Source organism: Hylobates moloch, unplaced genomic scaffold (genome assembly GCF_009828535.3).
Source record: "Hylobates moloch isolate HMO894 unplaced genomic scaffold, HMol_V3 SCAFFOLD_1, whole genome shotgun sequence".
Taxonomy (NCBI): Eukaryota; Metazoa; Chordata; class Mammalia; order Primates; family Hylobatidae; genus Hylobates; species Hylobates moloch.
In genome coordinates, this window is record NW_026652276.1 from 131844826 (window position 1) to 131863613 (window position 18788).

Consider the following 18788-nt stretch of genomic DNA (forward strand, 5'->3'; position numbering starts at 1 on the left):
TTGAGAGGCAGTGAATGTGCCCCACGTTTTTGGCAAGGTGTGGTCATCCCAGGGAGAGGAGACTGTCATCTCACCACTTCTAGTGACAGACAACAATGCCTCTTAATATTGAATGACGCTCTTTCCTTGGAAACCCTTTTAAAATTTTATTTTATTGTGGTGGGATATGTATAACAGAAAGTTTACTATTTTAACCATTCTTAAGTGTACAGTTTAGTGGCATTAAGTACATTCACATTGTTAGGAAACTATCACCACCATCTATCTCCAGAACTCTTTTTATCTTGCAGAACTGAAACTCTGTACCCATTAAACACTAACTCCCCATTCCCCTGTCCTCTTAGTCCCTGGTAACCACCATTCTAGTTTCTGTCTATGAATTTGACTACTCTAGGGACCTCATATAATTGAAATCGGACAATATGCATATTGCTGTGTCTGGTTTATTTCACTCAACGTAATATCTTCAAAGCTCATCCAGATTGTAGCATCTACTGGGATTGCCATCTTTCAAAGGCTGGATAGTATCCCATTGTATGTCCATACCACATTTTGTTCATCCATTTACCCTTGGATGGACACTTGGGTTGTTTGCACCTTTGACCCTTTCTTTCTTTTTTGTCCTGTGTTTGTTTCCATGAAGTAACTTAGTGGGGTGAGGCACTTTGGGTACTGCTTACTTTGTTCCCAATTGTACAGTATCCCCAGTTTCTCTAGCTTAGCTTTCTCCAATCATGACCCTTCCATCATATCTGGGCCTCTCAGTTAAGGCTGCACTGGACTATCAATATTTGTGCTCCAGATGACTACTTGGCTAAGAGGACCACTGTGGAATACAGCCAGGCCTGACCAGCAGGGAGACTGACAGGGGAAGAGCGGTTTGCAAAGCCCTAACTTAGAACATTGGTTCTCTTTTATCTGTTTTTCTTTTGCCTGAATGCAGTGATTCATTTAGACCCCAGGGAAAGAGGGAGTATATGTAATGTCACACAGTGAGAGCAGCTTTTTCCCCTCCCTTTTCTTTTTACTCCCTGATTCCTTCAGGCTCAGAGGGACATCATATTTGAACTTCGAAGAATTGCTTTTGATGCTGAGTCTGAACCTAATAACAGCAGTGGCAGCATGGAGAAACGCAAGTCCATGTACACGCGAGATTATAAGAAGCTTGGCTTCATTGTAAGTAAGCTATCTCCAATACGTGCTCTCCCTCCAGCCTCCCCGGGCCTGACCTCAGCCACATAACTGATGTCTCTTCCGAGCGTGTGGTCCTCTTGCGCTTTACAGAATAGTTTCCACATTTCCAGATGTTTAGCTGGTTTAAACAGGATCACGTGAAAATCTCTTCTGGCTTCAGTGAAATGGAATAACTTGCACAAGTGTGACTAATACTGAGATTGTTTATTCAGTTCTGATTAAGTGTAACCGAGAGTAGTTAGCCCGGAATGTATCTCGACTTCATTAAATCTACTTCACAAGATGCTTAAGATTTGTGTTTGACTTAAATGAGTGATGGCAGCTGTGGGATGGATCTTATTATTGGGTTAGTGAGTTGATTACTTACATACATCAATTTTATATCAAAGTCAAATTGAAAGTCTCCTGAAATTTAATCATGATGACATTAACACAATTTATGTTTTCTTAAAAGGTCTGTCTCGCTGTGAATGCTAATAGGTTGTCTCCTAGATTTTTTTTTTTCAGTTTGCAAATCAGAACACAGCTTGTCCCGAATATAATACATTGTTTTTATTTCTGTTTGCACTATATTCTTGATTTTCTCCCCATGAAGTCTCTCAGTGACCTTCAGCTAATATCAAATTCTGCAGTTGTAAAATTGGATTTCCATTTTAATCCCCATCATAAATGGCATTACTGAGATTTTGGCTTGGGTGATTAGAAATCACCAGGCATTATTTTATAGTTTCAAATACTCTTTCCTTGGAAAAAAATATATATGCTATATATATATGTGTGTGTGTGTGTATATATATATATGGTGTATATATTTTATATATATACATATTCATGCATATACATATATACAGACACACCCAAATATATATACACACACAATGTATATATCTGTATATATACTAATATTAATGTTTATATATATTTTGACAAATGGTATCATGCTTTATGTGTTATTTGAGAAGCCTTGTCTTTCATGGGAATATTCTTTGAAAATGTTTTCATATTACTGTGTTTCATTACTGATTTGTTTTTCATTATTTAGATGTAATACAATTTGTTTAACCAAGCCCTTTTACTAAATGACTCAATGCTTTGAAATTACCGTAAGTCTACAATTAATATCTTACAGCCCAGAATGTATGCACACCCATGATCACATTATTAGGATAAATTTGTGGAACTGTACTTTGTATGAGATATGTTTTCAAGGCTTTGATACTGTCTAATTGCTTTCCACACACAGAAAGTCATGTCCATTTTAACCAGCAGTGATCATTTTTTTAACTCTCTCCAGTAGTGTTTCTTAAACTAAAAAAACCTAAAAACCTAAAAAACTAACATCTGTCAAGTTATTTTTTTATAGTGTTGGTTTTAATATGATGTTTTAAATAAGAATACTTACTGAATAGTCAGCTTTGCAGCTTGCCTTACAGAGGTATTCTGAAATTATTTTTGTATCATCATATTTTATATTTCGACCTTGGCATTCCATTTTATCCTTTAGTTGAATCAATTTTTTAAAATTTTAGCAAAAAATGTCATGACTAGTGGAGCGGGTGAGTTTCCTGTACTTGTGTGTCGATGACCAAAGCTCCAGGGTGGCAGTGACCTTGCTGGCAGAGCCCCTCTGCCAGAGCGATGGTCCAGGGAAGGTGGATGGGACTCACTTTCTACCTCACCCTCAATTCCAAGTTTTATTTTTACGTGGTAAGCAAGACATATCACTTGGGAAGCTTTGTGAAGTCACCCAATCTCTCTTACCCTCAAGTCATATCAAAATTACCAAGGAAGAATGAGGGCATGTACATTTGGAAAATACTCTTAATTGATTCCTCTCCTGAGGGAGAGCCTGGTTCTATGGTGCTCCTGTGACTGCAGTTTTATCATCCTCCTCCTACCAGTGCATGGATTTCTTCTGAGCTATGTAGAAAATCCAAAACCTGAATTCTTTCCATGTGCTGCCTCCGGGATGCATGTGTCTCTGTCCCAGTAGTGGTTTTCCTTGGGGGCAGTTGGATCCCAGAATGCACAGTATGGAGGGACTGAGGAGAGAGAGAGGTTGGGGGCTGACCACATGGAGGAAATAGGATTACTATGGAATCTGGGTCCCTGTGAGAGCTATCCGGAATGGGGGTGTGTGCTATGAAGCATCTGCTTTTTATTTTCAGACCCTGTTCTTACGTGAGATGACCCGGGTATTCCATGAACCAAAACCGGAGTAAATTTTCTCAATGTAGCTCCATCTGTCTTAACATTCTTGTTAATTCCTTGTACAGTTTAGTCTTGGTGTATCTCTGTCTTAGTTTTCCCTGTCTGGGGAGTGTTCTGCTTCATGAGTACAGAATAATAGTTTTTTTTTTTTTTAACTGAAAGTTAACTGGAGGTGGTTTTAAGGCCTTTAGCACTTATGAGGACTTGAAAAGTCATCCTAGAAAAAGCAAAGACTCTGAACAGAGAATAATCATAAGAGAGTGTTGGTTTTCTTTATTTTTCCATGGTTCTTTTTTAGTTTTTGATTTTAGTTCTTCCCCTGCAACTTCTCCCAGGCCACAGTCTTGCATCAGGGAGTTGAGAAGTTGGAACGACTATTTAGTAATGATTTTGAATGCTGGAAATGACCCAGTAAATTTTGACAAGCAGATATTTTCACTTTTGAATACCCAGCCAGCCAGAAATAGACAGGCCTCAGTAAACAGAACCGCATGGTCATTGCACCACCTAGAGACGGTCTTAGAAAAACGCTGAAAGCTGGCTGATGATATCAGGGTCTGGCTGCAAAATCTCTAGATGCTGTAAGCAGTCTCGTGCAGAATTCTCTCTGTACTTCCCAAAGAGGAATCATCTTGCCTGTTAAACTCCTTACTGAACTTTAAGGATTAATTTGAGGTTTGGATCATCTTTTGGATCACTTTGAAGAAAAGTTCAGTTTGTAAGATGAAGACTGCTATTTCTCATGTTTCTGTTCCCAAGTAGGCAATGCCCAGCAAGCATTACATGACAAGGCTTTGGAGTTCACTGGGCCTAGATTTAATTTTAGCTTTCCTCCTTTTGAGCCATGGGCCAGTGGTTCAGTCCTTTAACCTGTTTGGTCATGGGTTTTCTCAGCTGTGAAATTGGGCAGCATCTTTTCCAATTTGAGGTTATGGGAGGGCCCCACAGGACCGTCTACCAGCGACTAGCACAGCAGCTAGAACCAAGGTGCACTCAGCCAGTGCTACTTCCCTTTCTTCCTTTCGGAGAGAACACATCATAGAAATCATCTGCAGCCTTTTAAGTTTTCCAAGGTAGAAGTGGCCATTGCTCCAACAAGGCAAGAAGAACAGTTTATTAAAGGATAATAAACCACAACACCTTTGAGGAGGCAGATGGGCGTCACGTTCTTTCTCAGCACAACATCCCAATGGAGCAAGTTTTTCTGATAAAATAATTCTAAAGTCACAATCTAGGTGGCTGAGTGGCTTGTAAGGTTAGTCATAACACAGAAAAGCTGCTTCATCTTCTGAGATCTTGCTTGTTTGTTTGTTTTTGGTAGAGTTTTGCTCTTGTCAGTTGCCCACCACCACGCCCGGCTAATTTTTGTATTTTTAGTAGAGACGGGTTTCACCATGTTGGCTAGGCTGGTCTCAAACTCCTGACCTCAGGTGATCCACCCACCTCAGCCTCTCGAAGTGCTGGGATTACAAGCATGAGGCACTACACCAGCCATCTTCTAAGATCTCTGTTATTGATTCTCTGGTTTCAAAATGGACAGGCCTTTGTAGGTCCCCTGGTGGGAAGAGACAGAGTTGTCTAGGATAATGCTAATCTTTTTTTTGAGACAGAGTCTCGCTATGTCGCCCAGGCTGGAGTGCAGTGGCGCAATCTCTGCTCACTGTAACCTCCATCTCCCAGGTTCAAGGATTCTCCTGCATCAGCATCCTGAATAGCTGGGACTACAGGAATGCACCACCACGTCCAGCTAATTTTTTGTATTTTTAGTAGAGACGGGGTTTCGCCATGTTGGCCAGGCTGCTCTCGAACTTCTGATCTCAGGTGAACTACCCACTTTGGCCTCCCAAAGTGCTGGGATTACAGGCGTGAGCCACCGTGCCCCGCCAGGATAATGCTATTCTTAGTGGAACTTCTAAGGAAGGGCACATGGATTCCTGAGAGTAATGGAGGGCAGACTCTCACCTCTAGGATGACTTTATTTTGAGAACAGGGGAAATGCTGTATACAAAGTTGTCCCTCTTGATTGTAGCCGCCAAGACCTGTGCACCATGGCTTTCACACTCTGCAAAGTGTTGTGTTCCTGGCTAGAGCCCTTTCAGAATTTTTCTCTGGTTTGATTTCCAGTTTGTAGCCTCTCTATTTGTGAGTTTTTCCTTGTTCAGTCTACTGGACAAGCATGAAAAAGGAGATGTCTGTAGTTCATCTTTCTGATCCCTTCTGAATCAAAGCAGATATTAAAATCAGATAAGGTTTTTTCTTTTTTTCTAGCTGCTTTGTTTTCCTTTCCTTTGTCTTGACTGCAGAGAAAATAAGCTTTTTTTTTTTTAAAAAAAGAAATTGTTTCTCAACAGTATAATGTGTTTTAACATGAAATATTTTACAAAAAAAATTCATCATATTTCAGGATCATCCTGGAGGGAAAAATGACTAAAATGGAAGAGGTTATGGGTAATAGTAAAAACATTTCAGAATTAAGATTCATATTCAAAATTTTAAGAGGATTTTCTACACTGTTGGGTGATAGAAGATAATTATCTGTAGTTACACAAGTATAATTACACAAAATTACATATGCAGGGGTTGGTGTCATCTTAATATATTTTTTCAGCAAATAGAGATGGCAGGGAATGAAATGAACTGCATATTTATATTTTTCTTTCTCTATCTCTGTCCCCATCCTAATACTACAGAAGGAAGCATCTTTGTCTAAATGCTACTAGGCTTCAACAGTCATTGTGAGAGTAACATTGTGATTAAGCTTGGGCTGTAGATTTGACATCGATTTCTGACTCTTCCAATCACAGGCTGAGTGACTTGGGCAAGGTACTTGACATTTTCATGTCTCTGTTTTTTATTCTTTAAAATGAGGGATAATTTCTCTATCAATATGTGTGTTGTGTAGATTAAATTAGTAGATACTTGTAAGTTGTTCAGAGCAGTGCTTGCTACATAGTCTGTGAATCTAGATGCTATTATTACGATGTTATGATTGATATTAATATTATTGGAATGGCATCCAGTGCTCTGTGACACCGTGACAGATTGTGATAGTGGAACGTGAGAGTTGTAGGTTGTCCCAGGAGGGTAGTGTGAAAATCCGTGGTGAAAGTAACAGTTAAAGGTGAAAGAACACTGGGTGCTTGGGAAACTGCAGGTCATTTATCATGGCCAATGTTTATGTTGCAGAGAGGGAAGTAGAGTTGCCTTTTGGAGTGAGGGTAGGGTTATAGAAGAATTTTAAATTCAAAGGGCTTTGCGATATACAGTCAGTCCTCATTATTCATGGATTCCGTATTTGCAAATTTGCCTATTTGCTAAAATTTATTTGTAATGCCCAAGTCAATATTCAATGTGCTTTTTTAGATCGTTCTTGGAAAATGCACAGTGGCAAAAAATTTGAGTTGCCCAACTCAGATGTTCCAGCTGAAGTCGAACAAGCCACCAAGCCACCACCCTACCTTCCTGTTTCAGCTCTCATGCTTCAAACAGGTGTCCCTTTCCCAGTCTGTCTAGGCCACGTTTTTCTCATTTTTGTGCTTCCTGCTTTCTGATGGTAATTTCAGTTTCAAATGGCCCTTAAACGTAGTGCTGAAGTGCTGTTTTTGTGTTCCAAAGTGTAAGAAGTCTGCGACATGCCACGCAGAAAAAATGCGAAAATATATGGGTTTGTTAAGCTTTGTTGAGGCAGTAGTTATAGCACTGTTGGCTGAGCATTCAATGTTAACAAATCAACAACATATACTAAATAGGGTGTCTTTAAACAGAAACACACATAAAAGAAGGTTATATATTCACTGGTTGGCAAAAGTGTTATGGTCAGAGGCTCACAGAAACAATTTAATATTGTTCCTAGGAGCAATGGTTCAGTAGTTGTTAACTTATTTGCAGCAACTTTCTAGGACATAACTACTGCAAATAAGAGTCTACTATACTTGGAAGTCCCCAGGGAGCTTCTGGGCAGAAGTAAACTATGGAGAGGAGAATCCCAGAGGGTCCCGTCTATGATAAGTGGGGAAGAGAAAGTCTGCTCTTAAATGGTAATGAGAGGTGAAGCCGGCTGGGCTTCTGGGTCGGGTGGGGACTTGGAGAACTGTGTGTCTAGCTAAAGGATTGTAAACGCACCAATCAGCGCTCTGTGTCTAGCTAAAGGTTTGTAAACGCACCAATCAGCTGTCTGTGTCTAGCTAATCAGGTAGGGGACTTGGAGAACTTTTCTGTCTAGCTATAGGATTGTAAATGCACCAATCAGCACTCTGTGTCTAGCTAAAGGTTTGTAAACACACCAATCAGCGCTCTATGTCTAGCTGATCGGGTAGGGGACTTGAAGAACTTTTCTGTCTAGCTAAAGGATTGTAAATGCACCAATCAGTGCTCTGTGTCTAGCTAAAGGTTTGTAAACACACCAGTCACCATGCTGTCAAAACAGACCAATCAGCACTCTGTAAAACAGACCAATGAGCTCTCTTTAAAATGGACCAATCAGCAGGATGTGAATGGGGCCAAATAAGAGAAAAAAAGCAGGCCACCCTAGCCAGCAGCGGCAACCCCTTTGGGTCCCCTTCCATGCTGTGGAAGCTTTGTCTTTTGCTCTTTGCAATAAATCTCGCTGCTGCTCACTCTTTGGGTCCGTGCCGCCTTTATGAGCTGTAACACTCACCGCGAAGGTCTGCAGCTTCATTCCTGAAGTCAGCGAGACCACGAACCCACCAGGAGGAATGAACAACTCCAGATGTGCCGCGTTTATGAACTGTTAACACTCACCCTGAAGGTCTGCAGCTTCACTCTTGAAGTCAGCGAGACCACGAACCCACCAGAAGGAAGAAACTCTGGACATGTCCGAACATCAGAAGGAGCAAACTCCGGACACACCATTTTTAAGAACTGTAACACTCACTGTGAGGGTCCGTGGCTTCATTCTTGAAGTCAGCAAGACCAAGAACCCACCAATTCCGGACATATTTTGGCGACCCAGATGGGACCATCGCCTATCGCCAAGCGGTGACACTAACGCCTATTGCCAAGTGGTGAGTACCATCGGACCCCTTTCGCTTGCTATTCTGTCCTGTTTTTCCTTAGAATTCGGGGGCTAAATACCGGGCACCTGTTGGCCAGTTAAAAGCGACTAGCGTGGCTGCCAGACTAAAGACACACGTGTCAGGCTTTCTGGGAAAGGGCTCTCTAACAATCCCTGACTCTTCGGAGTTGGGAGCATTGGTGGTTTGCCTGGAACCAGCTTCCACTTTTTCTATACTTCTGGGCTGAGCCGAGGGTCGACAGAGAGGAAAGCCATTCCGCTCCGGGGTCCCAATAACAAGTTGGTTGACCCTGCAGCCATGAGCAGCTCTCTCAAAGGCATGTCTTCCAAACAAGACTCACCCATCCAGCCTATCTATTCTGACCCTTGCCCCCTGGGTCCTAACCTCTGCCAGACAAACTTCCTCTCGCCTCTCTTCTCCGAGGCTAGTCCCACTTCTAAAAAACCACTCCCTGTCTCTGGTGCTTTTCTAGTTTCTCTTATAAGAATTATTTCTAATCTAAACTCCAGGACTCTGTTAACCTTCTTTAGGCGCCCGGGCTCACCAATCAGAAAGATATGATTTTTGCCCAAAGCCCCATTGTAGGGGGACTATCTGGAATTTTAGGATCCCTCCTCAGACAAGCAGGCCTAACAAAAGCTATTCCTGAAGCTAGGATATGGGGAGCCTCAGAAATTGTATCCTTCCTATTCATATAAGTGAGGACAAAAAGCATCACTCTTCCAACTCTGGAGATCCCTTCCCTCCCTCAGGGTACGGCCCTCCACTTCATTTTTCGGGCATAACATCTTTATAGGACACGGGTAAGGTCCCAATACTAACGGGAGAATGCTTAAGACTCTAACGGGTTTTCGAGAATGTGTCAGTAAGGGCCATTAAATGCTATTTTGCTCAGTCCTCTTTGTGGTCTAGGAGGACAGGCAAGGGTCCAGGTTTTCGAGAATGTGTCAATAAAGGCCACTAAATCCGATCTTCTTGGTCCTCCTTGTGGTCTGGGAGGAAAACTAGTGTTTCTGCTGCTGCATCGGTGAGTGCAACTATTCCGATCAGCAGGGTCCAGGTGTGTCCGGAGTTGGTGGGTTCTTGGTCTCCCTGACTTCAAGAATGAAGCCGCGGACCCTCGCGGTGAGTGTTACAGTACTTAAGGCGGCGTGTCCAGAGTTTGTTCCTTCTGATGTTCGGATGTGTTCAGAGTTTCTTCCTTCTGGTGGGTTCATGGTCTCGCTGGCTCAGGAGTGAAGCTGCAGACCTTCGCAGTAAGTGTTACAGCTCTTAAGGCGGCGCGTCTGGAGTTGTTCATTCCTCCCGGTGCACTCATGGTCTCGCTGGCTTCAGGAGTGAAGCTGCAGACCTTCGCGGTGAGTGTTACAACTCATAAAAGCAGTGTGGACCCAAAGAGTGAGCAGTAGGAAGATTTATTGCAAACAGCAAAAGAACAAAGCTTCCACAGTGTGGAAGGGGACCTCAGCGGGTTGCCACTGCTGGCTCGGGCAGCCTGCTTTTATTGTCTTATCTGGCCCCACCCACATCCTGCTGATTGGTAGAGCTGAGTGGTCTGTTCTGACAGGGCGCTGATTGGTGCGTTTACCATCCCTGAGCTAGACATAAAAGTTCTCCGTGTCCCCATCAGATCAGTTAGATACAGAGTATCCACACAAAGGTTCTCCAAGGCCCCACCAGAGCAGCCAGACAGAGTGTCGATAGGTGCATCCACAAACCTCGAGCTAGACACAGGGTGCTGATTGGTGTATTTACAATCCCTGAGCCAGACACAAATGTTCTCCACATCTCCACTAGACTCAAGAGCCCAGCTGGCTTCACCCAGTGGGGCTGCAGGTGGAGCTGCCTGCCAGTCCTTCGCCGTGCACTCGCACTTCTCAGCCCTTGGGTGGTTGATGAGACTGGGCGCTGTGGAGCAGGGGGTGGCGCTCGTTGGGGAGGCTCCGGCCGCACAGGAGGCCATGGAGGGGGTGGGAGGCTCAGGCATGGCGGGCTGCAGGTCCCGAGCCCCGCCTGGCGGGAAGGCAGCTAAGGTCCGGTGAGAAATCGAGTGCAGTGCCGCTGGGCTGGCACTGCTGGGGGACCCAGTACACCCTCTGCAGCCGCTGGCCTGGGTGCTAAGCCCCTCATTGCCCGGGGCCGGCAGGGCTGGCCGGCTGCTCTGAGTGAGGGGCCCGCCAAGCCCACACCCACCCGGAACTCCAGCTGGCCCGCAAGCGCCGCGTGCAGCCGCAGTTCCCGCTAGCGCCTCTCCCTCCACACTCCCTGCAAGCTGAGGGAGCCAGCTCCCGCCTTGGCCCGCCCAGAAAGGGGCTCCCACAGTGCAGCGGTGGGCTGAAGGGCTCCTCAAGTGCCGCCAAAGTGGGAGCCCAGGCAGAGGACGCGCCGAGAGCAAGCGAGGGCTGTGAGGACTGCCAGCATGCTGTCACCTCTCACAGGGACCGTTGCGGGTTCTTGGGTACGGGCTGTTTCTGCGGCTGCATCGGTGAGCGCAACTATTCCAATCAGCAGGGTCCAAGGACAGTTGTGGGTTCTTGGGGAGGGGGAGAAACAAACCAAAACCGTGGGCGGTTTTGTCTTTTAGATGGAAAACACTGAGGCATCAACAGGCTCACCCTTGAAATGCATCCTAAGCCATTGGGACCAATTTGACCCACAAACCCTGAAAAAGAGGTAGCTCATTTTTTTCCTGCACTATGGCCTGGCCCCAATATTCTGTCTCTGATAGGGAAAAATGGCCACCTGAGGGAAGTATAAATTACAGTAAGAAGGAAAAGCTACCTAATTTCTGCAGATCATTCAGTACTGCTCAGTACCATGTTGGAATTCACAGGGGAAGTATTATAACTTACTATGATTCGATTCATTTATTTTAAAGCCAGAAACTGCCTTGAAATGGCTGCTATACCAAAATACCGCATCCCCAAAACCTGGTGGATTCTCAGAAAAATCATTCTAGGTGAAGAGAAGCCAGTCTATGGTGGACTTGCCTTATATTTCAGCACCAATCCCAGTGTGATTTTATCATAGGCTTTCATCACTAAGAATGTGGTGCAGTCTCAGTACAAGGACAGCATTACTAAGAATCTAGAATACATTTGTGGGAATTGGAGAAATTAAATTTTGACATTCACTTAATTTTTGTGGTATTCTCTTTTTGCAACAGGGCATCTCTGGAAAGCACAAGATAATGCAGGTTTTTGTCAATCGAATCACTTTTCCCTATATCCCATATTAATAACTGGGATAGTATTCTCAAACAAGCACTTTGCTTTCAAATACATTTTAGATATAACCCATAAACCTAAAAGTAAAATGACAATATATTTAAAAACACACATTTACTAAAATCTTGTACAGTTATAACTATATAGAATGCAGGAGGTCCCGGGGTGCTCTGCAGGGAAGCTCTGCCAGTCCTAGCCGGTCCACCAGCCCCAGTCAGCCCCTTTCACCTGAAGGATCCTTGGGGTACATGGGTAAAGGGATTACCCAGGATGGTTCAGGTTGCATGAACTCACAGAGATGTGCCTGTTCCTCAGGGACCAGATCTTACACTGTCTGCCTCCTTGACACTTTGATCAGATGGGACACTTTTCCTATCTGAAATGCTGCAGACCTCAGTTCTAATAACTTCTGAGGCATCCCTGGCCTCAACAAGCCAGGAAATTCCTTAGTGAACCAGAGCAGAAATAGCCACCAGGTGGCGCAAACACACAGCCATTGGCTCTCAGCCAGCCCCCTGAACTCTGGCTGACCAGCTGCTGGGACATTCTGTTAGGTTGCAACTCTGCTTATAAGCCTGAAAGGTTTGAAGTTGTTTAAAGTTTAAAGGCCAAGACAGGGGTTCTTGGGGTTTCCTTAGAGGGCTCTAAAGCTTTCATCAGGGCCCGGCAGGAACTAGAAGCATTCTTGGATGTGCAACTGGCCCCCCTATTAAATGGGATTTGCCCGATGTTCGTGGCAGATGGGCTTTTTCCCAGTACCTGAGTCTTCCAACTCTCATTCCCAGTTATTTTTCCTTACTCTGTCATGAAAGTATTTTAAGTAGGGCAAGCAACCTATACAAGTAATTTTTGCTTTCTGCTTTAACATAGAAATACAGGAAAGAATGCACTGGAAATGGAAAATCTCTATGAATGTTGGCTGTAAAAACAATAATAATGTACTTGGGGGTTGAAAGTATCGTCACATTATTAAAATATGTGACAGTAATAACATGAAGAAGGCAGGGCAGTAAAGGGAGTTAAAGTGAACCAGCATTGGTGGGGAGTTACGCAAAGCTGTCTGGGGAAGTTTGATCTGACTCTTGACATGTGGTTCTCAGGTAAATAGAATCTTTTAGAATCATTTTTCAATTTTTTAAACAGCCACTTCTGGAGCTGTATGTTCAGAGGTACTGTTGAGATTTCTGTTTTAATGGTAGGGAGCATTGGAGCCTCTCGAGCATTCTTTTCTTTTTATCTCTAACTTTTCTTTCCTCACTCCTAAAAATATTAAGGGGAATTTATTTTTACTTGTATTTTTTTTTTTTTTATTGAGACAGGCTCTCACTTTGTCACCCAGGCTGGAGTGCAGTCATGCGATCTCGGCTCAACTGCCTCCTGGGTTCCAGCTATCCTCTCACCTCAGCCTCCTGAGTAGCTGGGACCACAGGCGCTCACCACCAGGCCCAGCTATTTTTTTGTATTTTTGGTAGAGACAGCATTTCACCATGTTGCCCAGGCTGGTCTCAAATTGTTGAGCTCAAGTGACCCACCTGCCTTGGCTTCCCAAGGTGCTGGGATTACAGGTGTGAGCCATGGCGCCTGGCCATAAAGGGGAATTTTAAAAGGGAAGAGAAGCCAAAGTGGGCGGCCTTTGAGGCTGCTGATGGGTCGAGGAAAAACTATCAGGGAGTTTTGTTGCACACTTCATTGATTGGCAGGTGGGCATCCTTTTCAGGTGGCTCATTCATCACAGGTGAAGAGAGGATTGCCAGCACCCTGCCCATACATGTTCAGGGTTGCCTCTGTGCTGTCTTTCTTGGATGCTTTTGGTCAAATGACAGAGAGAATGGCATGCACTGTCTTCATGTTTAATTTTATATGCAGAAACCATAGTTGTCTTAAAGTTGTAGCTGCTAGTAGGGCACAGTGGCTCTCTCCTATAATTCCAGCAGTTTGGGAGGCAGAGGAGGGTGGATCACTTGAGGCCAGGAGTTCAAGACCAGCCTGGGCAATAAAGTGACACTCTTGTCTCTACAAAAAAAAAAAAAAAAAAAGTTTTTTTAATTAGCTTGGCATGGTGGCATGCGTCTGTAGTCCCAGCTGCTTGGGAGGCTGAGGCAGGAGGATCCCTTGAGCCCAAAAGGTCAAGGCTCTGCAGCAAGCGATGATTACATCACTCAATTCCAGCCTGGGCAACAGAGCGAGACACTGTCTCTTTGCGGGGGGATAAACAAGTCGTAGCTGCACATGTAGTAAAGAAAAAGAAAAAGTTAGCTTTGGAAAGCTCTCTTGAAAAACCGAAGAAGATCAGATTTATTTCCTGTCATTGAACCAAGCGAACCAAGCACATTAAGTCATGGGGCAGGGCCTCTGCACAGTGGGCTCTTCTCAGATAACTCAAGGTCTCGTGGGGCCATTTCCACTTCAGTGTAGCATCATCATACCTCCTAGGGGTGCAGAGGGATCGAGAAGTCCCACTTAGAATACTTGCAGATCTTTCTTCTGTGACCCACCTTTGCTGTCAGCTGCATTGAGAAAGGACAACCAAACTGGTGCAGTGGGGCCCCTAAGGGCAGTCCTAACACAAACTCTCTGTCACTGTCTCAGGTGAAGAGTTGGCCCATGTTTTGCTCTTGCTGCAGGGCATGTGCTGTTGCCACCATTTCCATCTGTTTGGTGACTTTCGTATGTGATATGTTACTCCCTTTTTCCTACTCCGCCATGGGGACGGAGCAGGGAGGAGTACTGATTGCTGGGAATAATCTAATTTCAGAAGCACCCATGACCTGTGGACTCCATCGGAAAAGGGGATGCATGAATAATTGTGCTTTTAAAACTTGGTTTTGTTTTGAGACAGGGTCTTGTTCTTTTGCCCAGGCTGGAGTGCAGTGGCATCATCATGGCTCACTGCAACCTCCACCTTCCAGGGCTCAAGCGATCCTCCCGCCTCAGTCTCCAAAAATGCTGGGATTACAGGTGTGGGCCACCATGTTCAGCCCGTTTTCATATTTTTAAAGGAACTGTTTTAAGGGAAAACTTTTAAAAACAAATGACCTATGATTCATTGCCATAATAATACTTGACCTTCGTTCTTCTTGCTTTTTACAGTAATTAACTTTAACTCCAGACACAATTTCTCAGGGATGGTTACTGAACACCAGGTGAAGAGACAGGTTTCTTCCACTCCTGTTTTTCCAAACTCCTTTCCTATTTAGCACGCATTGCTGTGCCTTAGGAGGGACATTTGTGGGCGGTTAGGGTTGAATCTGTTCTCTGGTCACTAGGGGGCGCGCCTGTCAAAGGCATGTGTGTGAGAAACTCCGCACTTCAATAAAGAGCGTGAGCTGCGTTCATGAAGTGGAGGACTTAGTGGGGACTCTTCTAAGTGAGGTAAGCTTAGCAGGTTCAGAAAAATACTTTTCCAGCCAGAATCTTCCTCCTTCCCCGTTTTAGCTCAAAGTCTCCAATAACTCTGTCCCCTGGCTGTGGCAGAAGGAGAGGCGACATATTAAACAGTGTCAATCCTTCGTCTCTGAGTGTATTGTGCAAACTTCCTTGGCATCCTTTCCTTGCACATGGGGCTTTGGAGGAAAAGGGCACCATCCAGCAGGTGCAAGGGTGACACACAGGGAACCAAGGGCAAAGAAACATCAGGGTCTCGTGATGTATAAGCAAGTCAATTCTGTTTGAGGCTAATAAAACATAGCTTTTACGAGTGCAGGCTTTGGTGCCAGACTGCCTGGTTTTGCATCCCAGCTTCATTGCTCATTAGCTGTGTGACCTTGGACAATTTACCTAACTGTTTCTTGCCTCATTAGTAAGTTAGATGTAGTAGTATCTCCCACCCAGGCTTGTTATGGACATTAATGAGTTAATTGATGTTAGGTTCTGAGAAGCCTTGGCGTGGAGCCAATTCTAGTAAGTTTTTACAATTGATGATTGTCATTTGGATCTGATGGTGGAAATGAGTCTGCGGAATGCATTTACAGATGACTGGGGACATTCTTTATTTGACTATAACCAGCTGGATCTGAGAGTAGAAATACGTGGCTTCAAAAACAGTTAATCCTGAGGAGTGGCATATCCCAAAGTCCATGAATTCTGGAGAATTTTCATAAGAGTGCTTAGCAGTGCAGGACTTTTATACCCCTCAAAGAGCCTCTTTAGTGAAGGAAATGGTGGATTTTTTGCTGTGCATTTTTGCTGCTCAGGAATTAGCATGTAGGCACATGGCCGAGGATGTCCTTATGGTGCCTGCTCTTGTGCAGATTCTCAAAAGCAGGTAAGGCTCAAAACCACAACATATATTAAATCAATGTTACTGTCCACGACAGGAAGCACTTTTCAATTGGATGACTCCCACCCACGATACCCTTTCGAGAGTGCCTTGGACCTAGGCTGGGCAGTGCTAGGACAGAGGACCACCAGAGTCTGGCAGGGCTGAGTGGTGATGGGGTCCTGGTACCTGGGATGGGTAGTTATAGGCCTCCAGCACCTCTTCCTCTGCTGATTTTCTGTAGGTGCCTGTACTCGTGATTTTGCCTCTAGTAGGATCATATCAAAGCACCCCTGAGAATCACGCTGATTATTCTGGGGTGCAGGCAAGAGAGGGAAGGAATGACCAGTTAAGAGTCCTGTGATCCAGTTACCTGCTTCCCATTGACCTGCTTTTGATGGCCATCAAACAGCTCCATGCGAAGCTAGCATGCCTTCTTCTTCTTCTTCTTTTTTTTTTCTTTTGAGGCGGAGTCTTGCTCTGTCACCCAGGCTGGAGTACAGTGGCTCAATCTCGGCTCACTGCAAGCTCCGCCTCCCGAGTTCATGCCATTCTCCTGCCTCAGCCTCCGGGGTAGCTGGGACTACAGGTACCCGCCATCATGCCCGGCTAATTTTTTGTATTTTTAGTAGAGATGGGGTTTCATCTTTATCCTTTCTCCTGAGACAATGTGCTGTTGTGATACTTTTTATTTTGTTTTCCATTTTTTCAAGTGGCGACTATTTGTCACAGTGCCCTTACTACCTCTGAATTCAGTGTGATGTGACCTCGGGAGAGGAGGTGTGAACACGACGTCCAGACTCGGACATGTCTGTTTCATGTCTGCCAGGAAGTAATTTTTATGCTGGGAGCTGGCTTCATGGCGTGGGATTCTAATTCTGGGGATGGCATTTTCTATGTGTAGGAAGACTGTCAAAACCTTTCCAATGGGAAGGGACAAGAACCAATTTGAGAATCACATGGTTACATAAGAACTGGCCCTGTGCGGGCATCTCTGCATACTTCCTATACTTGTTCATTCTGAAGACGAGAGAAAGAGGAGCAGGAAGAATCTTCCATGAACTCTGCAAACCTACAAACTTTCCAATGAGAAGTGGTGCACACTCCCGAGATGGTGCTTGGGACAACATGGTTAAAAGGGTAAGGGGTATTTATTAACCCTTTGCTTTCTTGTTATTCCTGTCCCTCCTCTTTAAATGTTTACATTACCAAACTGGCTAGACTGCTGAGAATCTATCATTTTTAGGTTGCCTGCTAGGGTTTCCACTGGTCTTATCCCCGTAAATAGCTGCAGAAAATAGCTGCAGCAGCCACACCCAGCAGCAGTAGCATCTACGGGACTCTTTGGGACCTGAGCCAGAAAGTTCCCATATGCAGTATCTCATTCTGTATCCACAAGACACAAGGATTATTATGTCTATTTTAGAGATGAAGAAAAAGAGGCTTACAGCTTCAGAAGATTTGAAACCTGCCCACGATAGCTGCAGTGTTTCAGCAGGACAAGGAGACATATGCAGACTTAATTTTTGTTTTCAAGTTGTTTAGTCCCAGGTGCAGACACTCACGGGAGCAAGGCAGTGAAATAGACGAAAGTAGCAGATCTTAGTGAAGCTTCATTTCTAGCCTCCCATGCCAAAGACACCCCCCACTCCCTTGGAGTCCTTGAGAAAGCCACCAAATGCTTGTCTCACTGTGGCCTTTCCAGACTCAGGATGATATTCCCACTAATGAAGACCACACACCAACCATCCACTTGCTTCTTCTTAAGGGAACACGCACACAGCATTGTCCCTCCTGGATCTCAAGCTAAACCCAGCAGGAGCAAGGCCACGTTTCTATCTGGGGGTAGAAAGCAAAATCGTGCTTCCAGTTTTCCAGGGATGCTGTAAATCCTTCCCAAATGCTCACAGCAAGCAAGTGGCAGGGCCAGCATTTGGCCCCTTTCACCCTGATGCCAGTCCTCCCCTACCTCAGCCTCGAGGCTGTGCTGTCCTGCTATTTAAGGAAAAGGGAACATGCTGGCTACAAGGTCTCAGTCTCTCTTTACATTCAATTCACGTAAATCCAGGAGGCCTTGTCTCCATTCTCAGCTTATTGAGCCTCTGCCTGCTTTCTTGATACTGTTCATTTGTGGATGACCTTGCTTCATAGCCAGGGCAAAGCAGTGAGGGAAAGCAAGTGTTTTCATGACAGGTCCTGAGTGCTCATCTTCCTGCTTCATGATAACCCAGAAATTGGCCTTCACTTTTTTGCCTTCTATTGTTCATAGATGGAGCCTGAAGTTAGCAGATTTGAATTTGGTTCTCTCCATCCCCCCAGCCCTTTTATATATTTATCTGTGATGTCATATACTAAAGCTTTCCCTTGTTTCTCGAAGGGTTCTCCCACATTCCCACTGCAGCCTTCCCTGTCACTTATGAGCATTAGGGCAAAGGGAAAGGGCTGGAAAATGGGGACCAGGAAGAGGGTGGCCTCTGTAGTACAGCTTTTAAAGTTCAGGGGCATCTACCGGAGATGGTCCATCTGGGACCAGGTCTGTTAGGAGAAGAGCCACGCCAGCTTTTGCAGAGAGGAGAGCCCTGTGAGGAGGTACAGTTCTTCCTCACTTTGGGAAAGCATCACAGATTCCTGCAACTGCTGCTCAGTGCAGGGAGCCCTGCCTCCAGCCAGCTGGGCATGGCTGGGCATCCAAACAGGCATCCAAGGTGTGGGACAGGGGCCTGTGGATTTCTTCCATCTATCTGAGTGGCTCACTGTAGAATGGCATCCCATCGGTCACTTGTAGAGCACCTTGATAGTAACGGATCATGCCATGGAATAGGGTCACGTTGGAATTTAATCTAGACTAAAAATAAGAGACTA

The 18788-nt window shown here is 44.7% G+C and overlaps 1 protein-coding gene across 8 annotated transcripts in view; it reads left to right on the plus strand.

The window, feature by feature from the left end:
* The window catches only part of ELMO1 (engulfment and cell motility 1), a 594699-nt gene that overhangs the window by 232247 nt on the left and 343664 nt on the right, over positions 1-18788 (plus strand). For 6 of the 8 annotated variants that reach the window (XR_004370726.2, XM_032758309.1, XM_032758304.2 and 3 more), the window contains one exon: positions 1045-1176. Coding sequence is in view for 7 of the 8 variants with exons in the window: in XM_032758309.1 (XP_032614200.1) it covers positions 1045-1176 (132 nt within the window). In the remaining variant the exon portion in view is untranslated. Of the gene's footprint in view, positions 1-1044; positions 1177-8194; positions 8430-16969; positions 17067-18788 lie in introns of those variants that run through there. The other 2 variants (XM_058445665.1, XM_032758312.2) reach the window with 2 other exon arrangements.